General features: G+C 38.1%; 1 protein-coding gene across 3 annotated transcripts in view; it reads right to left on the bottom strand.

Moving 5' to 3' along the window:
• Positions 1-11,783: 11,783 nt before the first annotated feature.
• Positions 11,784-27,678, bottom strand: part of FAM114A1 (family with sequence similarity 114 member A1) — a 35,128-nt gene continuing 19,233 nt past the window's right edge. For 2 of the 3 annotated variants that reach the window (XM_050338584.1, XM_050338582.1), the window contains exons 8-14: positions 25,609-25,732; positions 21,226-21,311; positions 19,918-20,085; positions 18,547-18,686; positions 17,720-17,792; positions 15,004-15,057; positions 11,784-13,462 (exon numbers count right to left, since the gene is read on the bottom strand). In XM_050338584.1, the coding sequence (XP_050194541.1) occupies positions 13,361-13,462; positions 15,004-15,057; positions 17,720-17,792; positions 18,547-18,686; positions 19,918-20,085; positions 21,226-21,311; positions 25,609-25,732 (747 nt within the window). In that variant the 3' untranslated portion in view covers positions 11,784-13,360. The remainder of the gene's footprint in view (positions 13,463-15,003; positions 15,058-17,719; positions 17,793-18,546; positions 18,687-19,917; positions 20,086-21,225; positions 21,312-25,608; positions 25,733-27,678) is intronic. The other variant, XM_050338583.1, reaches the window with a different exon arrangement.

Here is a 27,678-nt window from a genome sequence, read left to right as displayed (position 1 = left end):
TGTGGTAATTTTTTAGGTTCAAAGCTTAAGGAGGCTCCTTCTTTACCTCTATTTAAATTGAATGGAGTTTTATATTGTAAAATCAATATTATGTCATCCTATCTTTTTATTGTGTTAAAAATAATTGATGTACTGAAGAGCCATTTGATTTTTTTGCTTCATGTGGAACCATGAAGATGAAATTGTATGTTGAGAGCAGAGCTAAAGAATAAATTTTTGAACAGTGTTGCTGACAGAAGATGAGGTACTTCCATAATAAATTAAAAACTGAGCTAGATAATTTTTTGGTGTTTGAGTGAGACTGGCTGGGTCATAGGATGGTGTACTACAGTAATTAAACATACTGACCACTTTTTAAGTGATTGCCATCCATAGATCTTACGAGGACTTACAGAGATGAGAAGTCGTTATTATTACTGTTCTGAAATGAGAATATCAGGAGGCACAATGAGATAACATGACTTGGGAGGTCTGTGAACATAATTGAGAGCAATTCTCAGATCATCTGAGTTCAACTGTTCGCCATTTGTTCTCAGCTTCCGTGTAAGCAGGCATTTTGAGGGCCCCATCAGCCTTCTTGTAGGGCAACTTCTTCCTTTCCTCAGAGACTTTTCCCAGCCACTTCACTTCTAGACCACTTTTTTTTCTGGTATTTGTCAACTGTCTCTCTTCATCTTCCCATATCCCTGTCTGCTATGCCCCTGCCAACCTTGATTGGTTTTTTGTGAGAAGATTTACTCTCAGGGTAAAAATAAGACATTTCTTAGGTTGTAATAGGATGTCACTAGGGGGATGCTCACCTGTATTCAGTGCCCTCATTTATACAGTATTATGGCTGATCACTAGCATGCTTTGTCCATCCAGGACATCGTGTTCACCGAAACTCATCTTTTAGAAGTAGGGGAAAAGTTCATGGTCCATTCCATGCAAATTTAACTTTTGTGTTCCTAGAGGTGGGAGTAAATGTTAGGATGACCTTTTGCTTTCATTATCTTAAGTGTTAAACATTAAAGGGTAGAAAGAAGAGATGGAACAACTTTTCAGATCTGTGGTTGCTTTATGAGACAATATATGAGATCCGGGACACTTCAGGATTAATCAATCCTTTTCCTTAATGTCTGGGTGAGTGACTGAAAGAAAAAGATTAGGTATTTTGAGAAACCCCAAAAGCCTTGTTCAGTGCTGCACTATACAGAAGTAGCCTTGCTTTCTAGGTCATGACTCAGTCTTCCTGTCAGATGGACAGCTGGCAGTGAGGTGAAAGCTGGATGTCATATGTGGGAATAACGCTGAGTATATGAAATTGTAATGTTACATGACGTTGTGTGGAAATATTATTAAAGGATGTGGCTGCAGAGGCAGGAACTTAGATCTAGATCTTGCCTTTCATCATGTTAGGTTTTGAATACATTTCTCAAAGGAGATGCCTCAGAGCTAAACTCTCTGTGAAAATAGTAAAAAGCACTTTCTGCTTTAGCTTTGCTTCACTTCCTCCAAAAAGCACTTCTCCCTTTCCCTGATAAGGTCAGATTCAGCTCATTACTACTTGTGTCTGTGGGTGGCTCAGTGGCTAACGATGCTGCAGCTACTGAAAAGCTTGCTAGCAAGAAGTGCTCTTGGTTACCGAGGCTGGGGAAGGAGATTGTGGTCTGCTTTTCTCATGAGTGCTGAGTTTGTCTCTATGAAATTTCTACGACGCTGCTAAAGACTCTTTTGCTCAGCAAGGAGGAGCTGGCTGTGCTACAAATGCTGCACATGAGCAGCTGAGTCCTGAGACTTAAAAAAGCCAAAATGTTTACATTCCAGAATTGACAAAGACAGTTTTAGACTACATCAACTTGGTAAAACCTGGTTGGGTTTTTTTTTTTTTTTTTTTTCCTGGAGAAGGAGCTGGGATGGAGATAAGAAGTATGTATCAGGAGCTTCTTGATCAAAAAGCATCATCTTTGCATCACACTGACAGCTGCTCCCCTGAAGCACATGCAATTCAGACCACTGATACAAGAGCCTCAAACAAGGAAGGGTTCTAGCCAGAGCTAGAAACCTGAGGGAACTTCTAGGATAGTGCCAACCTCTGCTCTTCCCTGCTTCAAATCTGGCTTCTGTCCAGCTGGTAAGAGTTACCTCAATGCCTGCCCTGGATCAAATAGGCCAAGACAGGCACAGGCAAACCACTTTTGTGTTACACTTTTCCTCATTTCCAGCCAGCTGAAACTGCACTAAGAAAAAACATTAACCACAGCACAGTGTTTGATTTCTCTGTCAGGAGGCTGCCTACACAGCAGCTGTGGTAGTTGTATCAACAGCGTGAGAAGGAGGAAACGAAAAAGCAAGGATCACTCTGATCACCACCATTATTGCTACTGAGCTGGAGAACCTGCTGATGGCCTTAGCAATGGCCCTTAACCCAACATATTGAAAGATGAAAGGCTGAACAATATTGGTTTTGGGCACGGGAATGGTCAGGGGAGACTGATGTGCATATTATTTGCTCATTGCTGCAGTTTGCAACAGGGGAAGTATTTCTCTTGTTAGTGGATTGAGAGAGATACCAGTAATCAATTACACAGTACAACCTTCTTCTGTGCTTTTCTTTTCATGCCAGAAAAAGATATGTTTCTTTCTATAAGTGTATTTTAAAGTCTTTAAGACAATACTTGATCACAAAATATATGGATAAACATATGACCTACATGTGTGGCCATGTATATAAATATAAATATAAATATAAATATAAATATAAATATAAATATAAATATAAATATCCCATGCGTGTGTATATCTATATATCTGTGTGCATGCACAGAAATGCACACACATGCTTCATTACTTCATTACTTCATTACTTCATTACTTACTAACACCCTGACAGCTAATTCAGCTAATAAAAAATGCACCAAATTCTGCACTTATGCCTTTGCCAAAGGAGAGTCTCTTCAGCACAGGTCACTTAATGTCCCTGAGTATTTTCTCAGTAACTATTATTATTACATTTGAGCGCTGAAGGTAAGAATCCTCCTCTGTTTTTGCCATCTTTCATTAAACTACCATATTAGCAATGGCCCTGGAAAAAATTAATAAGCCATGCCCCTCAAGTGTTTTAAGACAGTCCTCTCCTCACGTATGTCACGGTTTAGAAATGGTATTTTCCAGTTTAGTACTCCTGCTAAAACCACACTGCTGCTTGCTTCCCCTCCCACTCCCCCTCCAACTGGAAGCACAGAAGGCAAAGATCACGGTTTGAGATAAGAACAACTTACTGGTAACAGGAAACTGTTAGTAACAGAACGTATAAGACAAAGAAACGATTTATGCTGCTCTTCAATCTTCCAGTGATTGGGGCAGAATAAAAGCCATGTGTTTATAGCATGAAGAGAAATTGTGAGGCCTCTCCTGCAGTACCACTCTCCTGTGCCCGTTTAAGGAGAAGCAGCACTGTATTCTCTGAATCAAAAGCAGCATTAATGGATTTCATGAATGGCCAGGGACAGAACACTGTTCTATCAGGGGAAATTAAGAGACAGATACAGACCTGACAGTTCCTGGATGAAATGCTGCCATTTTATGAGTAAAGAAAGAAGAAAAACTAAGTGTCTTTAACTGTTGTGGACTTTCCTTTTTTTTTTTTTTTTTTTTCTTGCAAGTGCCCAGTGCTATGCTCTGACCTGATGCTAGATCAAATTCACCCAAACCAGTCACTATTATCCTGAACATTTTATTTACTGCAATCTCTTTGACAATCAATGCCCCAGGGAAGAGATAGAACAATCTTGGTGTCCTACATCCCATTAATTCTTTTAATAAAATGGGTAGATATGTCAAAGGCTGCATGAAAGCTAATGAAAGTTCCACATCAGCAATTGCCAATGATTTTTAGTACACTGCCTTTTCCGTCAGTGCTTCCAACTCTCTTTGTAAAGAGCTTTGAGATCCTTGAACATGTAAGGTGCTTCACATCTCTGCATTTCTTTCTGAGTGACAGTGCTGCTGTATAGTTAGATAAGACAACTCAGTCTCCCAGTGAACATAGAATTTAAGGCAGGATCTTATCTTCAGGTGAAATGGATTGTAACACTGGACCTCAATGTAGATAACTGGTAACTGGTAGGGACCACGCACAGGGGATGCATGTGTACGGCTGAAAAGATGAAAACCTCTTTCAAAGAAATTGTAAAATAGAAGAATTTGATGGGTCCTTTTCCTCTCTTACAATCTGAGAACGCTCCTACGGCCACAGTAAATAACTAAGTGTATGAGAGGTTGATTCCTATCCAGCTACATTCAGAGTATCATCACTGCCATTGTTTTCTAAGGAAACGCTCCCCTAGTAAATTAGAAATTTGGTTGTGCATATTCTAGTCTAATGACAGGGAAATTGAGTGCAGGTGTACCTAGGGTATTACCTGGGCTTTGGCTCAGGCTCCTGCTACCTTCTTGAAGAGGTCTTTAAACGCCATCATTGCTGAACTTAGTAGCACGAACAGAAAGCGCAGCTAAAAATATTCTTCTCCTGCTTTTCCTTATGTGATTGTGGCTTTACAAAAATGTTTTCATATTTTAAAGAATCTCTCTCTCATCTGTCTTCAAGCAAGACACCCACACAAACAACAGAAGATAGATATTATGCAGAGAAAACAGTGAAACTCATAAAATATTCTAGCAAAAGCAAGTACCAAGTATGCTCAGGAGTGAGAGAAAGATTACAGTTAAGCTGTTTTTCATGCAAGTATTTGTGAAGAATAGTAGGTGTGATTTTAAATTGCTAAGATCCTTCCAATTTTCCTTTTGACACTGTTTCTGAAAAGCATTGTTTCAGTGCTCTGAAGTGATACTACTGTGGTTAAAGCTATCATTAAATTTGGTGTGAAGCTGCTGAAGGCAGAAGTTCCTACTAATATACTGACCTACTGGGTCAGTATATAGATCAGCTGGCCCTTTTTGTAAGACATCATTTTTTATACTTTCAGGAATTCCTGTAGATAACTATGATTCTATGATTTATGCCCTCATGCAGCTTTAAATTGTTTTCAGAAGTGTATGCCCTCAATTACATGTTTGTTTTTTAAGTATCATGAAAGGTAATTCCTCCTCTGTTTCTGTTTCAAGTCTTAATCTTACATTAAAATGAAAATCCTCTCAGCACAAAAGAGTTCACAGAATCAGACTACTGAGCAGCTTCCAGGGTACTTGGCACAGTTACTGGGTCCTACATGAAATGCATGCCAGGATGTGTTTCTCTCCAAAACAGACACAAAGGGTTCCAAAGGGAAGCGCTCCTGCTTGCTGGCAGAACTGGACTGTAAGGAGCACTGTGCAGGCTGTTTAAACCCACTGTTCCATTATCCAGCATCAATTTTTGATGCATGGTATCCTGCCTACACTTGTCATTTTCTAGCTCACTTCAGCAGCTGCTGCCTCCAGTATGATTTCACAGCCAAGGAACATTTCTTATCCCTGTTCTTATGATGTAAAAGAAAATGGAGAAGATGTTGTAACTGGGCCTGCAGCCACAGCAACTACCAGAATGGGTGACAAACTACATTTGCTTTTTCACTCAGTGTGCGAATAAGTACAGAGATCTTGCGCTTCCACACTGCCTCTCTCTTCTCCTCTCTCAGCATTGTATAGTTCCCTAAAAAGTAAGATGAACTTGATTGGGATCTGAGCGTTTTCATATTTCAAGCTTCCTCATCACATGTTACTCCAGGAGATGCAGACCAAATTTCAAAAGTGTGACTGATGATTACTGAGAAGCATTTCACTTAGGAGTGCGGAAAAAGCCGCTTTTATTCCATTATTACCAAATTTGTCCCACTGTATACCAGTATAGAAAGGCAAAGGCAGTCGTGCACAGAGGAGCACTTCAGCCAGGTGAATGTGGTAAACACTCTCCAGGGCAGCTTTCGGCTCAGCTTTCCTGAAAGTGGCTAAGGCCGGCGCACCTCACTCAGATTGATGTATCATACTCTCATGGGGCAGGTACCCGAGCCACCATTCAGCTGTCCAGTATCAGTCTTAGGTCTTTTGATACAATCTGATGTGCATTGCCTATTTTGTCTGCCTCTTAGTTCCAATGTTGTTGTCCTTTGTTATAAAGAGGAGAATTCATTACTGTGAAAGACAAAATTACGAGATCTGAGATAAATTAGAAAAGACCTAATTAACCTCCTCTTTTTTCTGATACTGTTTTCTTTAGTTTCAGGTATTGTCTTATGAAATACCATCACTATTGGATGAAAGAAGACACATTGTACACCACAGAAGAAAGAATCTCCATTTCCAGTTTGGGAAGCTATGTTATCCATGTTTTCACAGGAATGGCAATTATGCACTTTAGTTGAGAAGCACCATTTTGACCATCACTGGAACTCTTTGGTATTAAGAAAATATGAATGGTGGACAAACATGTTTTGCTGCAGAAACTACTTCAGTAGGAGATTATAGATTTCACATCTACTTTCAGTTCATTCAGGATTTGTACTTAATTATATGGCTGTGAGATAATCCTTGCAATAATTACTTTTTTCCATTAGAGAAGAAATTTATTTCATGTATTCCAAAGGATAAGAAAGCCTGTTTTAAGTTAGGATTTATCCTCCACTTTTATGAAATGAGCACAATTTTCAACCTATTTAATGCTCTACATGACTAAGGTGTTTAAAAGATACAATTTCTTGCTGTTGAGAAAGGTGGCCAAAGTATTGTGAAAGGAAAGAACTCTGAAGTGAATGTTTATTTCCACAGTAAATGTTAATTCCTGCAGTAAACCAGGAAAATCATCATAATTTGTGCAATGTCTTAGTGGATAAAGAAAAAAATGTGGAAAAATACTAATTTGGCTTCAAACCACAAAACCGTTATTATTGGTTTTTAATAACTCATTAAGATACTAAATGGGTTTGTACTTTTTGAGAAATTGCTTTGCTATGTTTTGCAATAGCTTAGATCATTAGCATTCACACTCATTATCTCTTGGAACTTTTCCTTACTTTCCATTTATTACTGCTGCTCTGAGAGTAATGGGGCTGTTTGGGCTGAGCAGGGTCCCAAACTCCTTTGGTGCTAACACATGATTTGTGGGTACAGCTTAGCTGCCAATTACTAGGCAGAGACAGAAATTGTAGAGCCAGGACTTGAGACTCCCTTGTGCTAAATCCGTCAGGATGAACAGATTGTAAACTGCCCATTGCAAACATGATAGGCAGCAATTTAGCATCATGTTAATACTTCATAACCTCCATCCCTTACATTTATAGAGCTTTTCCCTCCTGAAGCTTTCTGAAATTGCTTTCTCCAGGCTGCACCAAGCAGTTCAGACTTGATACAAATAGTTGTGAACATCAGCCTCTGAATGATTTCAGGGCATACGGAATTTTTTAGATTTAGCTGCGTAAGTCTGAAGGACTTGTACCTATTGTTTGTTACCACCCTATAAAAAAAAAAAAAAAAGGAAAAACACTGACTTTCTTGATTTGGGGTCTTTTTTACTCTTTACCTGTGGTAATAGAGCTTTTCAGAAATTGATTTTTTTTAATACAGTCTATAAAATAAACCTCTCACAATTTGTTTCTGGGTTTTTTTTTCTTCTTGCTACAGCGAGCAACTTACAGATGAAGAGACGTATTTATATCAAATCACTACAGAATTGCTAAGGTCATTTTGGTCAGTGCTTCAAGTGATTCAAGCTATCTATCACTTTTCCCCTTCAGTAATCCAGAGATCTTGATGGGGACAACCCTGCTCCTTGTGACCCCAATTTAATTTCCTTTCTTCTATAATTTATTTCTATCATTCTCACTGCCTATAACCTCCCTCTTTTCTTTTCCTTGGACAGCTAAACTGTGACTTTTATTACCCACGGTTATCCTAGAGCCCTCCAAGTGTTTGGTTTTACTACCCTGGAAGGTTCCATCTTCCAAGTTACCTTTAAAAACACCATGAATAAGTAAACCCCAAAGGCTCTTACAAGCTTTTAATGTCTGCTGAGTAGAGCTCACCTTGTCTTGTAAGTATGATCCACACTAAAGGAAATAGTAGAAGAGTTGGGAGACATTGGTAAGGATGGTAACAAAAATGTGTAAGAAAAAATATGATCTTAAGCTAATCTGGGTTGAAAGGGACCTCAGGCAGCGTCTGGTCCAACCTCCTTCCACTGGAGAAGGAGAGGACTCAAAAACAACTGGTTTAGTGTCTTGCCCTTTGTTCCTGAGATCCACTTGATTTCTCTCCTCCCATGTCCTCTAACTGAACATGAGAGGAGGGAAAGGATGTCGTGGTGCAGCCTCTCAAGCACAAGATGATGGGCAGGAGGGCAGAGCCTCAGAGACCGGGACAGGGAAGGAGACACGATGGTGGAGGAGAGTGGAGTGAACAAAACTGATGGGGAAGGCGGAGTACATTCTGGAATACAGAATGTGCTATAAAGGGACATGGGGCTGAACTGGCAAGGAATCTGGAGGGAAGGCAGGGACCACCCTAAATACCAACACTGGATAAGTGCTGATACAGCATCTGAGATAAGCAAGGGTAGGAAGAGCAGGACTGCATTTTCCCAAGTCTGGTAAATGGGCTGAGAGGCTTCTGAAGATGCTTAAAAAATATTCGAATTAACCAGTGTTCTGGGTAGCTCCTCAAAATGTTTTAAAGGGAGGCTGTGAAGAGGAGATCCAAGTGGGGAGACTACTAAGGAGTTCTTAGCAGATGTGTGCTCAGGGACTTCTGTGGTACAGGGAATAGAGGGAAAATGAACAGTACTCATACAGAGTGATCAAATTAGCTGTCTTCTTTCCTTTAAGATTCTTCTCTTTTAATGTTCTCATCTTTGACTTCCTTTAAGCTCATGCAGATTTTCACTTTACGTCAGAAGTGCCGTTGTTCCAGTTCCACTGTACTTCATCAGATGTCATCTCTTGTTTATTCTGAACGATACTGAAAAACTCTTTTAGAGAGCCTTTTCTCTAATCTAACCTTGAAAATTGTTCCTATTTTCAGAAAGAACATTCTTTGGTTTTTTCTTTTGAAAATAATTTCCCTCTCCCATGCTTTTAATACAGCTCAATTTTTGACATTTTAATTTTCAAATTTTAATTCTAGAACTGCCCATCATCATCACTATGAATGTGCTGAAGTAGGAGTCAGAGCATGGAAGATGTGTAAGTTGCACAATAAAAGCATCTTCAGCAACAAGGGTTGACCTGAGACAGAATAAAGTGTTTAAAGTCCAGAGGGCTTTCCAGTCAGACTGTAAGAATTTCAAAGTAGGTCAGACTGGCTGATGGTGTCACAATAAGCCTTGCTCTGAGATGGTTTTAAAAAGAACGCAGGAAAGTCCTTTTCCATTCCTTATATTCTTTTGAGACTAACAGAAAGGACAGGGCTGTCATTTGAAATAGAACTGGAATGTCTCAAAGACAATCCTCTGAGCTGGGTGACTGTTTGTATGATAATCCATGAATCAGAGAAAAAAAGGGAAAATCTGTAATTGTCACTCAAAATACTCTGGTGTTTCAGACTCATTGGTCTGGTTTCAGACCAGATGTCACTGGTGGGTGACAATGGACATCACTCGTGACACACATCATTAAAAAAGCATCTCAGCTGGTAATGACTGTGATTTTGTATGATATGGTTGAGGCACGTTTTGGAGGAAGATATTAACAGCTTCAGTGGAGGATTTAAGCAGCATGAAAAGAAGTGGAAGAGACAGTTCTTTTGTTCAGCTGTCTCAAGCAATGGAAGCTGGAGTGTAGGAGGAACTCATGGGGAAGAGATGTTTACACATGAATAGACTATACTCTAAAATGCAGCAAACAACTTACAGCCTGCTTTGGTTTGTTTGCCTTAAAAAAAAAAAAAGAAAAGCACATACCCTTAATTTACAGTAAATGACTTCTTTAACAGTCTGCTTCCAGCTCTTCCTTCAGTGATGACCTGTAATAGTGGATCGTCTGCAAGGCTGTAGGTATGCAGACATGGTTTTAAGTTTCATCTTGATAAATTTCTAATTTCGTCAGTGCACAAACCTGCCTTCTTTGTCTCTGCATCACAGGGTGGGTGTGCTCAAAAGGGAACATAATGCCATGGAAAACAGATCTGCTGAAGAGAACAGGTAACTTTCATGAGTATTTAAAACCTAGTAGTTTGCCAAGTCCAAGGCACACTCAGTGTACTGACCTGGAAAAGGTTACTGGTGGAAGAAAGAACACTCTCCATTAAAAGTTCAAGGTAACATCTGTTTTTGTCAGACTCCCAGTAAAAGCACACTCATAATTCCAAAAGGAAATCACAAAATCAGAAAGTAAATTAATTCACTGAGTACAGCCTCTCATCACATTGTTCTTCTAATCACTCCTTTTTTAGTGTACTGTCTCAGTTCAGCATCTCAAATGATTTATTTGATTGGTGGGAAAATACAAATTAGTGTAAACAAAATATTCTGTCTGTATCCACATAGTACTTTTCTACTGAAATATTATTTACCTAAAACTGATTTAAAGATAAAACATTGTTTTCCTAGGACAAGATGATTGCATCTATGATCAGATGTGAGTATCGTTATGCTCATATTTTGTCTTACTTCCTTTCCTACATTGTATGGATGTAAATAGGTTACTTTTTATAGCTTCTTTTACTTCAGGGTAATGTATTTCATAAACGCATAATTTAAGCAAGACAGTGAAACATCCAGTAAGGAATATGTCAGACAAGCAATCTTTGTCTTAGGAATGCTCCTAAGTGATTTCAAACATTATCCCCTGAGGCTTCTGATATTATATTGTTTAGCCTCTGCTTAAAGGCACCACTGTTAGTCAACACACTTTTCTGACAGGTTTAACAATATATATTCTGCACTGCATTTCAGAGAAAAAAAGATCTGTATCAAAAAGTAACTTAATTCATTTGTGCCTGAAAACACTAACTCGGCAAAGGAACAACATGAAACTGTTCCATGACTCATTTGGCAGTAATTAAATGTTCAGAGATACCTGATGGAGTATGGGCAGAAAAGCTTCCTGATGCAAATAATGAACAAATGAAAGTAAAGATAAATCCAGGATATAATGACTGATATGTGAAAACACCAGGCTTTTCTTGACAGTCTGAAAAATAAACAAGTTTTTAACGAGGTATATTCTACTTGCCAGCATAGAAAAACAGAAAAACAAACAGGCCCTCTCACAAGCTACTGAATGCTTTCAGCAGTCTCCAGATCTTTTAAACTGAAAACTCCTCACAATAAAGTATATGGAGTAAGTACATGGTCCTCAGGAATCCGCACTGAGAAGCCGCTCTGGGTCAAGGTGTGTGTACAAGGATGACCCCTGGTCAAGTAAGTACAAGTGTGTGTCTCTTCCAGGAGCCAGGCAAGACTACTAGAGAAGAGTATGCCTATTTCCCTCAAAGTGTAGAAGACAGAGATTAAATATTTTGCATCAACTAACTGTCATTTTGTAAGAAACTTTGAAATTATGCTTTCAGAAATAAAGGAAAGCCAGAAAGAAGTGTAGTGATCTAACAGCTGGTGGGAGCTGTATCCTACCTCTGGGCCAGTGAGTCTGCTTTCTGGTTGCATTTTTCTGTGTCCCACTTTCTCCCATGATGAGGTAATGTTAGCTGTTCAATATGGCATAAATACCAATGAATGTCAACCTTTGTTCGCCTTTTCAGCTGTCAAGGGGCTTTCTTATTCACATTGCTGTAAGGTTTATTTTACATTCTGTGCAAGTGGATTTGAAGACCGTACATCTTCTACTAACCCAGAAAGATGTCTCACAACCGTTACATTACAGGGTGACAGAAAATAGGTTTTATGTATTAAACCGTATTTCAGGGATAGTGAAAATTTGATCTCTAAATAACAAAAGATGGAGAAGTCACAGTGAATGTGACAGCAGAACATGGACCACTCTAGTGTACCACACAAACAGACCTTTCTGTCCTTTCTTACTTGAACTCAAAAAAGATATCCTGTGCAAAGCAGATACATGGTTTCTCTTTTCTATCAAACATAGAAACTTCTTCATGCTCTATTTAATTTTTTTTTGATGTATGACCTATGTTCTATGATTAAACATATTTAGATGCTAAGTGTAATTAAAAATTAGCATTTAAATACAAATCATGAGTGTATCAAGAGAAAAAATACCAAATAGCTGAAAGAAACATAATAAACAATGAAAATCCAGAACAGGCTATGTAAAATATTTGAAGGTTCCTCCTGTCTATGAGGTAAACTAGACTAAACAAATTCTTGAGTCCACAGTTCAGGATTTTAAGCTAAGGATATGGACAAATTAGCATGGTTGCTAGCGTTGTTATGAAATGTCATTCCTGTTGCTCATTTATGCCCTGTCTCACTACTGCCTTGGAGAAAAGGTGATTTGCTGTGGCATATTGACCTCCCCACCCAGAGCAATTCTCTCATAACTTCTTATTACAACTTCTTTCCTCTTTCTGAACTGTTGGTATCATTTGAGAAAAAGGTTCATATTGTTTAAAGGCCGAATTAAACCCCAAAGTAACACGTGTAACCCTGGTAACACATCTGAGAGAAGATTACTGACGGGGTGTTTCAATTGCCAAACAAAAGAGAAATTTTCTATTCCCTGCATATTGAAAAGATTACTTTGGCTTGCTGAGTTGTTTAGCCATTGGAATGAAGAAATAGACATAAATGAATCTAAAATTATGGGTCAGCAAATACAAAGCTTTACCCGTACTCTTAACTGGCTCAGAAAACTTCTTTTCAGCATAAGTCTTTATGCATATCCTTGATAATTTTCATTTAGTAAAGTTAATAACTACTGCTGTACAAGTCTTTCAATACAAAGTGTTATGTTAGTGGTACATACTAATATGATATTATTTGCTACTGGAAATAATGTTTAACAGGCACAACACTGTGACAATTTGTTCATGTTGGCTAAAATTAAACACTGAAACCAACTTTTGAAATACACAATTTTAACTGACAGGATACAAACAATATAAATGGTCATTTGAGCTGAAATGTTTTTAAAAACTTTACATTCTAATTTGCTTCATCCATTGTTTACAACTGAAAGTGTCAACATTTAGAATCCGCATTTAAGTCAATGCCAATATCAATAAACTTCTGTTTAAATTAATGCAAAGCATAAACTGTACTGGAAAAGAAATTACTCACTTTACTAACTACTGCTAAAGTCTGAAAGAGTTTGAAAACGTTGTTCCATATTGCATGTGCAAAACCGCATGTAGTGTCTTCAAAGGACTCCAAGTGGCCAGACACCTCTCGTACCAGCTCTTCTCTTGGCAAACACCACACACACTGGGACTGGGGTTGCTGTCAGGCCCAATGGCGACAACTCCCGGGAAACTGTCACTTTTGGGCTTTCAAACAACTGGTCTGGATGTGGGAAATCTGCAGAACTGGAAGCAATAGCTGGAAAGCATCCTGAATATAAGTGGTACTGTTGCAGCCCTAATGGGGAGAGAAAACATATGGTTCAGTACAGCTGTCACATACTTCAAGAATTACACTGTACTTCTTTTCTTTTTTTTCTTTACATTTGCATCCTGCTATATTAACATATGTATTCACACAAGATTTTAGAATCTGTAGATAAGAAAAACAATAAATTACAACAGTTTACAGCTAACAATGACAGCCTGAATCACTCTATAAAAATCAGCTTTCCCCTCAGCTTGAACTCTTGGACAGTTTTGTTGGTAACGTGCGTAGAAAAAAATGTCACAATGTTCAGAAGTAGATTTAACTTTTTAAATACAAACCAGCTAGTCTTTCCATCAAGTCAGCTAATTTTGAATTTGCTGTAGGTGGAAGAAGTGCCACTGAAATTAACAGATAGAATTATTATAATGGTTTTAACATGTAGTACTATTTTTGGGATTTCTAATACTGAACAGTGTAGTAGCTTTTAATTCTCCATGATCCTACACTGTACTAATACATAGTTGTATACAAATATGGGATTTAAGAAGTACAAAACATTTTATTCCACAATTCCAGACATTCCCAGATTTTGCAGCTCCCGGAGCACAGGAAGGTAAGTCAGCTGCAACAGCAAATTTACCCTACAACAAAAGGAACCATGTAGTAGTCTTTACTACAGCTCCATTCAACTTTCCATAATTTTCCTTAAAGGTATTGTTAATTCAGTGCAACACTGCTTCTTGTAAAAAAAACCCTCTCCTAATTTTTAAGGGGATGCAGGTATTAGATACAGAATGACCATTTGTGGTCACTACTAAATGTTCATTCATTTACGGTTTAAGAGAAGTGTGATCTAATTAACAGAGTTAACAACTCATGCTGCAGATAGTACACGTTTTAGGACTTTATGAGGATATTACTCCCTCTTGACCTCTTCTCAGTAAAACTGAGGTACATTTTACTCACTGTGCTTTTCTGAAGAAAAACAGATCATGGTGTCTAATAAAAGAAATCAGTCATGAATATTTTGGTGGTCTGACACATGGTTACCCATGTGCTGACCAAGCCTGCTGCTACACTGTGAATCGTTGAAGAAATCTAAGTGCCTGTGGATGGGAAGCACTGTAACACACCTACAATGCAAATTTGAAAGTAAAGAATAGTCTGAAACTATCTGTGCATCAGAAGTGCTTTCCAATATTTGAAGTAGGTAACAGAACAGTAAGAACAGACTTATCTCAGGCAACTTGTCAATAGGTTAACAAAGGTTCTAAGCAGCACATTGCAAATTGTCTGCTGTGCTGTAACGTATTGGTTAGAGTTTCAGAGCTGGCCAGCCACACTTCAGACATACAGCTCTTAAGAATCCTCAGTAAACGCAACATTACCACTATAGTGTCTGTGGGAGAGGCTGAGCACAATATTGGGAGGTTTATGAGCAGGCACTGAAGAGCCAGAATGATATCGTCATTACTTTTTAAATCGTTTTTCCTTCAGACATAAATGCTCCTGTCTCATTTCAAACAATTTTACTAGAACATCTTGTAATAGGAAAAGGTGAAGCTTACCTCTAATAGCACACTGTTGATGATGGGGTTAAGAACCTCTGCCTTTATACTGCTCTGTAAACCAGAAAATAGAATGAAATGCCAGGACAAGAAATACATTTAACAGAAATATATTGGCATCTGAGAAGAGGTTTTATAAATTTTATAAAGGTCTTTCTTCACCTTGATTCTTACTCATACTGTTTATCTCAGTATTCCTGGTAACTGTTTCTACATTTCAGACCCACTTCAGTATACCCTACATCTGTCTATCACAGAGTACAATGAACTAAGACAGGTCCAGGGTTTCATTTCTTCATTAATTCATGTACCACAGAGTTTCAAATTGCCTGCTTTCCTATGAATGTGAGACAGTGACATTGTCTCTCTATCTATCTATCAGTGTCCTTCTCATCTCCCACAAAATTTTTAACCCCTTGCTCATTTTCAAGGACACAAGAAGGAAAAGTACAGGTCACAAGGAAAATGAAGTTCTCAGAAGCTACATGAGTATCTGTGGTCAGGAGGAAAGGAAAGGCCCAGATTAGGTCCCCTACAGAAGGAAAACCAGGTGACACTCAGACCCCAAACTGGAGGCAGTGTGTGTTGTGCTGGACAGTGCAGACTGGCTGGTGAAACATCTCATCATGCATGGCACTTTTCTCAACCACCAGACAGGAATAAAGATGCATACAATGAGAAGTGACACTACTAGAGGCTAGAAAATCAAAATTCATTAGCTTTTTAAAATGTCAAAAGTTCTGTTTTTTTATTCTCACTGTTCTTTGCATTGTAGTTTTCAGAATGACAGTAACCTTCTGCAAGAGTTGCTTGCTTTCAACACCAAACACAGTACTGATTAATTTAACTGAAGGATTTCCACTTATAACCTTGTAGCTTTCATATTACATATTTATAGAAAACATGAAACATCTTAATTTTAGTTTGGAGAAAGACAGCAGAAAAAAGGGAAGACAGAGAAAAGAAGGGCATTTTTGTTGTCGGTTACTAGAAAATCCATTATGAGCTCCCCTGTTTAGCTGATTGTCAAGTTAAAGTTTGAAAGAAATATCGAGTGGCAAGCAAAGCTTATGGTGTGATTCTTGGGGTGTCCTGCACAGGGTCAGGAGGTGGACTCAATGATCCTGACAGGTCCCTTCCAACTCAGCATATTCTACAATTCTGTGATTCTTACTTCTGCTTTACTGCTCCCTCAGAAACACTGCCAGCATTATAGACTATGTGTACAGCCAGCACTACAACTAATGTCTGAATTATACAGATATTACTGTAGGGGTGGCATTTTGTTTAAAAAAACCAGCATTTTCTGTTCTAAGCCATTTCTCAGTTTCCCACAAGCTGATGGGCTTTGCAGGATACTAGAATGTGTTTGCGAACCCAGGTGCTGTTGGCAGGTTTAAGTAGAATGCTGAACCACTGGGACATGCAGGAAGATTCTCTATAGCCCTGTATGACAGATGCTCCTTGCTTTCCTACTAATCATGGTGAGCAAAAGGCCCCGCATCTTCCTGCAAGAGCTTACAGGGATGGCACAGCACAGGAAGATCACCAGACTGCCCTTCTATAGCTCTCTTCTATAGTATTTTGGCAGTAAGAAGTGTCTTTGATCTCCATTTCTTATATGTTCACACAAATGTCCATTGAAGCAATCTGGTCCTAAAAACTGAGTACAGATTTGATAAGAGCAAAATGTAGAGCAATGCTTACAAAAGCTTTAGTTTTCATTCTAAGCTGAGCTAGTTTAATATTTCATGTGCAATTTTTTTTACATATTTGTGCATGTATTTATTTCAAGTGTCCCACAAAGATATGCTAAAATACAATCCCAAAATGCAAAATAAGCATATTTTTTTTCCTAGAGTAATGGGAAGGAATGTAAATTATTCAGAATAAAAGCAACTCAATAAATTATGTTCTTCAGAAATAACTCTGAAAAAACTTGCTCAGATATGTGCTGGAAGAGCTCATGGGAGAACTGGGGAAAATTTCCTTTGAAGTACATTCATATTTTCAAGGAGCAATCAGGAGAACCAGAATTTATTCTTCTCTGATGTTTACAGGACAATTTCAGCAACAGCCCAATTTTCACCTCTGAATCCTGCTATAATACTCAGATGTCAGTCATCTGTGCTAGAAATAGTATCCTGCCTTTCAAGTTGTTTCAAAGACGTTCACAGATAAAAGGATGTTCCTAAATGGACTATCTTGAGATAGAGTGATTTTTTTTGAAGACAGACGACCAAACAGATTTTGTATTCCCTTAAACCTTTAGAAAACATAGTGGTACTAAGCTAGGGGATTTAGGAATGGCTAAGAAGACAGTTCCTGAAACTATCTGAAGGTATGCAAGTATGATCTGTTAATGACTTTTACACAAATGTGTTTAAAAAGAATAGGTTGAGTTGGAGAAGAAAGTATCATCAAGCTGTGGAGCTTCAAATGTGGGGCCCTTCCATGCGAGAAGACACAAAGTGTTGAGTGGTGATCAGGAATATGAAGAATGGTGTCTAAAAAGAATGATTTTAGAAGGCAGGGGACACACTGCTTATAAACTTTCCCAGCTGTAAAAATGGTCCATGTTCTTGATCTGGGGAAAGAAGTGGTCTCTTTGCTGATACCTCCTATAAAGCCACGGGACTCAGGTAAGAATTTCTGTTTCAAGAAGGGAATTATGTTAAAAAGAGCACAAATGCTACAGAAAATGCCATGATCTTACCCCAGCTGCTGTTACAGAATCAGAAAACTTCTTTGATAAAGATGAAACTTCATTGCACATGGCACTTGTTAAACTGGTTTAATAAAAACAAGAGAGACAAATATAAAAATACTGCCTTGACCTGTTAATGGATAAAAACCCTATGACTGTTCCAGGCAAAACTTTGCTATTCTTAATAGCATTCCTAAGGATAAGTACTTGGTTAAATACGTTACTTACCTAGGACTTAACTGTTTCAAATATCTTAATGTCAAAATCCACTGAAATCAGTAGAAGTGATACCCACAGAGAGCTTGAGATCTGAATTTTGAGTCCCACTAGACAGACTGGGGGCTTGAATTCATGTAAGTTTCACTATGGTTAACTACAAAGTTGCTGACAAATGGGGTCTCACTGTTTATTACTACAGACTGATTTTTGTATATTTTTGGCAAATAAACACTACATAATGAAACTATTGGCAGATAATAAGACTGCATTATGCACTCTAAAAGCAAATTCCATATACGCAGGCACAGTACCTTCTGCAGAGGGAACAGGAAATGCAACCCAAATTAGCACGTACATTTGCTTCCTGGAGCGGAAACAACTTTTAACCTGTGAATAGGTCATGTTTTTGTAAACACACATATGTCAGCCATGTCAAAAAGTGACAGGTAGCCTATATAACATATTTGCATGAGAAAATATAGCACCAGGACCCCTAAAGCCAATGCTGTTTGTTGACCCATGAACTTAGTGTGCCTTAAAGTGCCAAAAGCTCAACGGAACTTCATGAGTTTAAAGCAAATGTCAAAATTTTCTTATATGAAGTACATAATACTCACTTTGTCAGTACTTTTGCTTGATCTTGAGCTGTCTTTTCTACTTCCTGACCATGTAGAATTAATTCTGCTACTTTATGAAGCTGTTCAATACAACGAGCAGTTATCTCAGCCAGACTTTCAATGGACAGCATGTAGATTTCCTTAAATTAAAAATGGGAATAATATAATCAATAATACCAACATTGGTAAACGTACTTATATACAGACAAAATAATTTCAAGCATAGGAGCCCTTCCTTCCCCAGTTGGAAATACCACCACATACACAGTGAAATAATGTCAGCCATAATGTCATCCTCACAACAAATTGTGGAAAATTAAATATTCAGAGATCATAAAATACAGATGTTATACTTGTCCTGAAAAATTAGTAAGAACAAGTCTCCCACTTATTTGGCTGGGAACTAGGTCAGGCTGTTAAACCTAGCCCTAACAAACAGGAAGATCCCTAAACTCTAGAATAAGTAATAATAATTTTCATATGGAGCCAAAAGTGCTGAGTCATCTCTCAGCTGAATCTCCAGAGAAGAAATGGGTAATATGCCCAATGAAAAAGTGGCTTTATCAGCAATGACAAAAATCTCTACCTAGCACTATGGCATTACAAATTCCACAGACTGATGCCAGTTGGAAATATGTAATCACATAAAAATCTTTCATACCTACAGTGTATATATTCTCTGTCTCCTTAGACCTTTTTTTAAGTAAACGTGACAAATAATTTCTTATTAGAATTAATTAAAATCTTGACAAAGATACCAGCCACATTTATTATTGCCATAACTTGACAGAAAATATTCAATCATAATAAACCTTACCAAGACTGTCTAAACAAACACAACATTTTCAGCCCTAAGAGCTGTCTTTCATGAAGAGAACAAACATTTGTGAGTTGCCTAAATAATACTTCTGTTTTGTCTGTTTGTGATTTAAACTGTTCAAGACTTTAAATAAAGTTTAAACATTTTCCTCCATGTATTGTCACTGGGAGAAAGAGCTACCAAGGAATGTTGAGATACGACTTTCAATGTGCCATTGACATTACACCAGAGAATCCCTCAGCTCACTCTGTGTTGTGTATACACAAGCATACACACAAACACAGGTATAAAACAATAAAAGCATTGAGATAGCCAGAGGGCCAGCTCCTTTGATATTTAGTTGTGGAAACAGAACAACAGTAAGAATAATTACAGAAGTTAGTCCCCTATTGGGTCTACAGTGAATAGCTGTATATTATTATTTCTGACTACTTCCATGAGTTTAAAAAATAAGGACATGTAAAGCCAACACACAAAGATAAAGAAGTAATCTTATCAAACAAAGTATGACCATTTGCTTAATGAAACTTCTCCTCCAAAAGTTATTTTACCTCCACGGTTTTGTTTTTGTTTACTTTTGTTTTATCACTGTCAATTTTATCATCTTTGTCAGTCTTTTCTTCACCAGGTTCTCCAGCTTCTTCTTTCAGCTTCTCTTCTATGTCTGCTGGGGTGGAAAAACTGGCTTCTTCCAGCCATTCATGAGCTTTTTTCCTAGCCTGCCAAACAAAGAACCCAATCCCAAAGTTCAGTTAGAACAGAAAATATCAGATGATGTTCCTGAACATCAATTAACAATACCTTTAATTACTTCCTTTTTACACTCAAAAGATTGAATATATTAAGTCTCTGTGTGGCATTAAGTTAAGTGTATACTTAAGAAACTGGAGGAAGAAGCATTTCTGATGGGTCATCCATGGATAATTCCTCTAAAGGTATGATATTCCTAACAAATACATGGAGTTGGCATTAATACCAAAGTTATTAATATTTCACTTTATTAAGTATCATTTAAGTGAATTTACATGGAAATTTTTCTTAAATAGTTGTTTTCCCAAATAAAAAAATAAATAGTGGATATAAAAAAAAAAAAAAAAAATTGAGAGGTAAGGAAGATGTACTAAATTCTTAAAGGAAAAATAAAGATAAAATCATTGTATCTTGAGCTGCCTTCCCAGACATGAAAGTAGATCAAAGCTGAAGAGTTTTGAAGTTTTATACAACTTCAGACTACTGCTATGCTTAGTAGGAAATTTATGATGTCACTTTTCTAACATGAAGTCAAATGAAAATATGTTAAGACCTAAGCCTAAGCTAGTTATCCATAATCTATGTAGCTAGAGACATAAACATTCATTTGAGCCTAAGATCAACAGATTAATCAGCTTTAAATGGACCTGATAGTACAAATGTGACTAGTCATGACAAGCTTCTAAACATCTAACTTCTAGGTAATTGAGGTTAACATGAGATAAATCCAAGACTCTGCTTCTAGCTAAGAAGGTCTGAAGAAGTCCCTCAGAAGAATAAATGTGAGGAGCAAGAAAAATTATTTTGAACCTGACCTTTCTTCCCAGTACATTAAGACCAAATTTGCCATGCTCATGAGTGCTGCTCATACCTCTGGTTCAAGGCTTTCTAACACTAAAAGGTGCTAGTTAGTTGTCCAAGTGCATTGCCTTACTCACCTCACTTCTTCCATGAAAGTTTTTCTTTATTTAGCATTTTAGTCTCACTCTCCTCCACTTTGCTTTCTGAGCTGCCTGAACTGAGCTAGCTGCTGCTCTGTGTCAGATTTCAGAACAAAGCCCTCCTTCTTTATCCAAGAAACCAAAGGCAGCTCACTAACAGGTGCTCACCTTATTGAGTTTGTCAGGAGTAGCAGCAACGTGCAATTCAAACAGCAGTTCTGTGAGCATGCTGACAAACTCTTCTCCCATATCTGCTGCAAGAAAAAACAAGACAATTTTTGTCACGATGTTACTGCTATAATATTTTATATAATGAAATACATCCAGCCAAATATTTTCCCCAAGCATTCCAGTGCTTGAATAACAGTGACAGTGAGACCAGATAAGGATGTGTGGGGGTGTGTATGTGTATGCTCGAATAAAGAAGAGCAACAGGGGTACCTGCACAGCCAGATATGCCAGCTTGACACTTCAACTGGAACTCTTTCTACCACATTCTAAATTCCACTAAGTTTCACAAAAACAGGTAAGAGGGCAAGAAATGGCATGACCCCATGTTATATGACAAAAAATCCCTGACCCACAAAATAACCAAAGAAGAGATACGAATCTATTCTTTCAAACCAAGGAATAAAAACTGCAGCACGGCCAGATATGAGTAAGTTTCAGAAGAAATATATCTTTCTCTCATACTGTTCATACATGTTCTCTATTGCTCTGCCTGCAAACCACAGCTAAGAAGTGTGTTTTATTTCAATTTTAAGGTTGGGATTTGCCTAAAGAAGAATGTTTTCTGGTTTGCTTTGGAGTGATGTGCCTCAAAGAATCTGCACATTTATTTAACAAGATTTATAAGCAAAAGAAAGTATCAATAGTATTTGAACTTCATCTTTCTTATATATTCTCCTTTGGCTACTGGCAGATGACATATTCTAACATGCTCTAAGTTTCTGAAAATTCATATTTTGGTTGGTTCTGTTCATCTGCACTTACTGAGTTTGGAATCCACATTAAGATTTCCTGATGGATTACCCAGAATCCAGTTTTTTAGCCTGATGACACTAAAAGGTCAGAGTCCCCATACTGAGCCTGATAAAAGTCCAGCTACTTCAAAAATTAATTTCATGCCTTGCTATATTCCCATTTCTTTTGTTCATTTATTAGGTAGGTCAGATTTTCCATTTTCATGCAAATCTTCAGTACTGGATTTGAAAGCAGAGAAGCCATTACTTTCCAATGAGTTTGGGGATTTTGGTAGAACTATTTACAGTGCCTTGCAACATATGGAAAGGTGGTAAAATCTGACACTCAGATTATACTCTTGTAGAGGGAAGGACATTTCGCCCTTGCTTGTAAGGAGAGTGCTCAGCTTCAGTGCTATAAAGTAAGTTAGTACTTAGGACAAAGCATTCTTCACCTGCAATGACCAAGTCTTAACAGCAGAGGAACAGGTCAAGAAATTTGTAGTCTGGCAGGGCAAAGAGATGCACAGAGTTAATTTCACTCCTTATCAGTAAATTTTGGCAATAGGATTTTCAGGCTTTGCAATACAGTACCTCTTGGATACACTGTACTCACTTGTTCTTAAAACAACACCAAATTGTTTTATGAATGGCAGCATGCTGAAAACTGATAAGGACTTCATCGCATCAATGCAAAATTACCAGAAATGTTGATAGCTGAGATATTCAATTGAACACTCACTTTGGTTACCGTCTCCCTAAACCTCACATATGAAATTTTTGGTGTTAATGGCTTTCAAAATGTAGATAAAGCTACTTTTTCAGATATTCTCCTCTTATTATTTCATAAACAACTGAAACGAAAAGAAGCTGCAGTCAAAAATACATGAAAAGTTTGCATAAACAAAGTGAGAAGAAATATTAAAGAGAAGGCCATGCATGTGGCTATCTGCTACTTGTGTTCTGTGGTGGGTTTTTTCACATCAATTTTACACCTATCTGACTGTTAAGCAAAGCATAAAAAAATACTATGATTTCAAAGTTGCCAAGAACAAAGCCTAGCCCAAATCCTTTCCTGAAATAGTCCTCCAAAGATCACTGCAGTAATTTCTCCTTGTGTAGGAGTGTTTATGGTAGAAAATAAAGCAGCACTAACATCAAAATCTGATTCAGATTCTGAGAGTCTAGGATATAAGAAGAGATCCTGAGAATTTGCATAAACCAAACTGTCACCCTTTTCAAATGTGACAGTTGAATGCAAAGTACTGGTTTTTCTCTCATTGAGCCTTTTTTCTTTTATTCTTTTTTCCTGAATATATATAGCACTGACAAATAACACCATATAAACAACATGACTCGGATGCCAAGAAAATGATAGCAAATTAGCAATAAGTGGTAATTAGCTTGTTTTCAAATACTGCTCAGTGGCTAGATAAGATTTTCAAACACCACCACTTAATCTCTGCCTTTTTTAGGAAGCTGTCTTCCTTACATAGGGAAAAAACCCCATGCTTTATTGCACTAGGAAGCACAAATCAAAATATAGTTGAAGGATAGTTGTAGTTTTAACCTGTTTAGCAAGCAGGATTAAAATCAAAATTTCTCCACAGAATTTAACATAGCCTGCTGTCTCTTGCTATAATAGCTAGCTTAAGTAAAAATATATAATTCTATGTAAGAAATTCACTATAAAAGAGCATATGGCTTACTTGATTTTATAAGTGTAAGGTTTGTAAGACCTATTAGTAGGTTTGTACAGAATTGTAGGCTCAGCCCTAAGGTTTGTACAGAATTGTAGGCTCAGCCCTAACAGAAAGCTGCTCTGAGAAGTGATTAACCTTTCTACTCTTTTGGTTCCTCCAATGGAACCAGAAATTTATCTGTAGTTCAAATACTAATAAATCTTGAGCCTGATCACACCAAAGGACGTGAGTCATTTTGAACTGCTGCCTGAAGTAAAACTCATTCAGCTCTAAGGTGGAGAGAACATGTGTGGTTTTTATTTCCACTGTCATAGCAAAGAGGAAGTGTTTCACTGCTGAGTGGTTTGCTTTTGCAGGAGAAAATCTGCAGAACACTTTGACTTGGTCTCTCTTTTTATTATTTTGCAAGGTGCTCATTGCCTTGGTTCCAGCCCGTTCAAAAGCCCAGTTAAAGTTTCAAGGAGCATGATCAGCAGCTGTGCTTTACTCAAAAAACAGAACTTCTGACCTACAGAGAAAGCACCACTTGGTGCAAGAAACAGAGCTTCTCCTGGGGCCGGTTTCAAAGCAAGGGACTATTTCCCACAGAAGTAAAGGAACAACAGACATCTCATGAATCCTCACCTCTAAGCAGGTAATACACTTTCTTGACTTCTATTTCTCACAATGCCATGGAGGAATGCAGGATTTTAAAGAGTAACAAGGGAGGAAAACCAGCACAAAACTCTACCATAATAATACCTCATGCCAAACACTCTCTGTCCCCCATGGTGAGAAACAGTGAGCTCCCCGTGAGAGGGATCAGGTGAGCTGAGTGAGCACTGCCACAAGGAGCAGTCTGGGAAGAAATGACCTTGCTGTTAGAACATGTAGATGTTAAAACAGTTTTTCTAACTTTTAAGAATGCCAGAGAAATCATGTCTAACAAAATGTAGGTTTTATGGGCAACATATCCCTGAGAAGATCAAAAGGATGTGAAAGAAATATCTTTTTATGTTTCTGTGTTTCTGAAACACAACAATATGCTGTTCAGTGGCATAAGCCAGTCTTCAGTCAGGTCAAGTGGATTATTTCTATTACCTGTAAGAGGTTTGGTATGGATCTCACAGGCTTGGAGAAATGAATAATGCTGGCTTTAAGCTGATTTACTATCTTTCTGCTCTAATCTGTTCTGGGGAATACTAACATTCCTGACCTGTTTAAGACACCTATTTTGCCCCCAACCAAAGCATCCATCCATTTTATTGCAACTTTTGTGAGCTGCTCTATGGACTGTCGTGCTGTACCCATTCTCTTCAGTTCTGTGCTCTATACCACAGTTATGGCACACTTGTGCTACTTTAAGTTCTTTCTCATGCTCCACATGCCATGTCTTGCCAGACAATACCTGTAAAGCAGTTTTGCCACTGTGCTTCAAAGTGGCTTCCATTCGAAAAATTCAGGGTTCTTAAGTCTCTTGATTACACTCTAATCTTCTACCAGTCTAGCAAGGGAGGGTGTAGAGTGAGGAGGAAGTTGCTGAACAGAATAGCATTTTTAAAAACTTCAAAACTTTCAGATAATATAATGTCATAAACAGATTCTGTAAGAAGAACTCAGTTATCCAAGAAGTTACTATTTTCTTATGTTTTGCTTTCACTGACAATAGAGCAAAGTAATATGACATTTATTTATATTTTATTTCCTATCTCTCACACTTCGATTACAATATAATTTCAAAATTAGGCATTGATCAACTTCCAGAGCTTTTAGAGTATTAATTTTAATCTCTACCTTCTGAAGAGTGTTAGGATATCCGAAATTATAGTTCGGTTTGTAATTTTTAGAATTACTAGATAAAGAAGCAACAATTATTCATATGGTTAAGTCTCTGTATTTCTAATTACCTTTTTGTGCCTGCATCACTTCGTCATCTGATTCTTTTGGAACAAAAATCTCTTTTATAGCAATTAAATCATTTTTCACAGTCTCCAACTGTTCTCCATCAAGTGTTGCTAAATGTGCCTGAATCTGTAAAAGAAAGGACAGTGAGTATTTCTAACCAAAACAGAGTATCACTTAAATGCTAATTTAGAACCTGATACCAAAATAGGATAAGAAATGGAAACTCCCATTATGCTCAAATCTTGTCTCTAACCCTGCAATGTAGATATATTTTTAGTTCTCATCAACAGAATTTGATGAGTATCACAAAAATTACACCAGCCTTGACAGATCATCAGGTCTCCACCTCTCCGCAGAACATGAGTTTTGAGCTACAATCTATGGTTTAATTGCAAACTGTAATAGGCATTTTGAGATTGCTTGGATGAAGACAGCAGGCAAAAAGAGCACAGCCAGAATGGTTACTCTGAGCACTCACAGGAAGAGTTGGAAAAAGAAGCCTGTTTCCCCTCCTTCAAAACATAGCCAGAATTACTGACAATTTACCTGTCCTGAAGAATGTATTGACAGGTCTTTGCATGTCTCAGGTATCTGCAAGTCCCTGCCTATCTAATAGAGTGGCACATCTAAGAGGGATGGAAATATATTCTTTGAATCACTGTTTGTACTACAGTTACATGGTGTTAATCCCATGGGTGCACTCTCTGCCTATGGAAGCCAAGAGAAGCTTGGAGCCTTTTCTCCCCTTGATACAAAATTTTACTTGTATGTTTCAAGGGACTTTTAAAAATCTTGATAGATGTACAGACTGCCTCATGTGAGACTGGAGAAAGACGTTACTTTCTTACTTGTGTTTATGTCTGCATGTCTATGTATTGTCCTCATGTCTGGATCTTGTGCTCGAGGTTAAATGCATGATAAAACCAAGAGACTTCAACTCAGGTTGTGAAGGTCTACATAGGGCTTTTTTCTCCCTTTCTGGAGCATTATCCATTTCAAGGGCTAACCACGAACTCTTTTTCATGGAAACTTTTAAAATAAAAGCTTAAACATATATTTTAATCCCTGCTATTAGAAGCACGTAGGACATTAGCTATGCCTTCAGTCCCTCTTGCACTCCTCCTTGGGCTTTTGGGCTGTTAGAAGAGGTCTCAAGCTTGCAGTATTGTTACGTATTTTGTGCATGTGTGCATAGATGTGTGGTTAAGCAAGGTGATTGTCCTGCTCTCTCTGCTCTGGTGTGACCTCACCTTGAATATTGTGTGCAATTTTGGTCACCACAATATAAGAAAGAGATTAAGCTATTAGAGAGTGTCCACAGGTGAAGGGCCTTGAGGGGAAGCTGTATGAGGAGTGGCTGAGGTCACTTGGTCTGTTCAGTCTGGAGAAGAGGAAACTGAGAGGAGACCTCATTGCAGTCTACAACTCTTCATGGGGGGAAGAGGAGGAGCAGGTACTGATCTCTTCTCTGTGGTGACCAGGGACAGGATCCGAGGGAATGGCCTGAAGTTGTGTCAGGAGAGGTTTAGGTTGGAGATTAGAAAAAGATTCTTTCCCTGGAGAGTGGTTGGGCACTCGAACAGGCTGCCCAAGGAAGTGGTCAGAGCACCAAGCCTGACAGGGTTCAGGAAGCATTTGGACAATGCTCTTGGGCACATGGTGTGACTCTTGGGGATGGTCCTGTGCAGGGCTAAGGTTGGATTTGATGATCCTTGTGGGTCCCTTCCAACTCATCATATTCTGTGATTTATCAGGGAATTGAACTTGTTGATCGACACAGTTGCCTTCAATCCTGTGGTAGTGAGTAGGACTATGTACAAAAGGTTATCTAGGACATAACACGATGTGCATCAGAAACCTCACGGAAACATCCTGTGTAAGTCTTAGTTACCCTGTGGTATTTCACAGTAAATAAAAGTAGTGTTGTTGCATGAAATTAACCTGAACTTTTTTCCATCTATCTCTTTCCTGTTTTGTGGGTGGAGGTTTGGTTGTTTTGTTTTTGTTGTTTGGGTGTTTTCCCCAAAAGCAGTCCCTTGAATCTTACATGTGGGGTTTGAATTTATAGTTTG

Source organism: Myiozetetes cayanensis, unplaced genomic scaffold (assembly GCF_022539395.1).
Source record: "Myiozetetes cayanensis isolate MyiCay16 unplaced genomic scaffold, myiCay2020 scf7, whole genome shotgun sequence".
Classification (NCBI taxonomy): domain Eukaryota; kingdom Metazoa; phylum Chordata; class Aves; order Passeriformes; family Tyrannidae; genus Myiozetetes; species Myiozetetes cayanensis.
The sequence above is the reverse complement of the archived record's forward strand: the minus strand, read 5'-3'. Positions and strand labels throughout refer to the sequence as shown.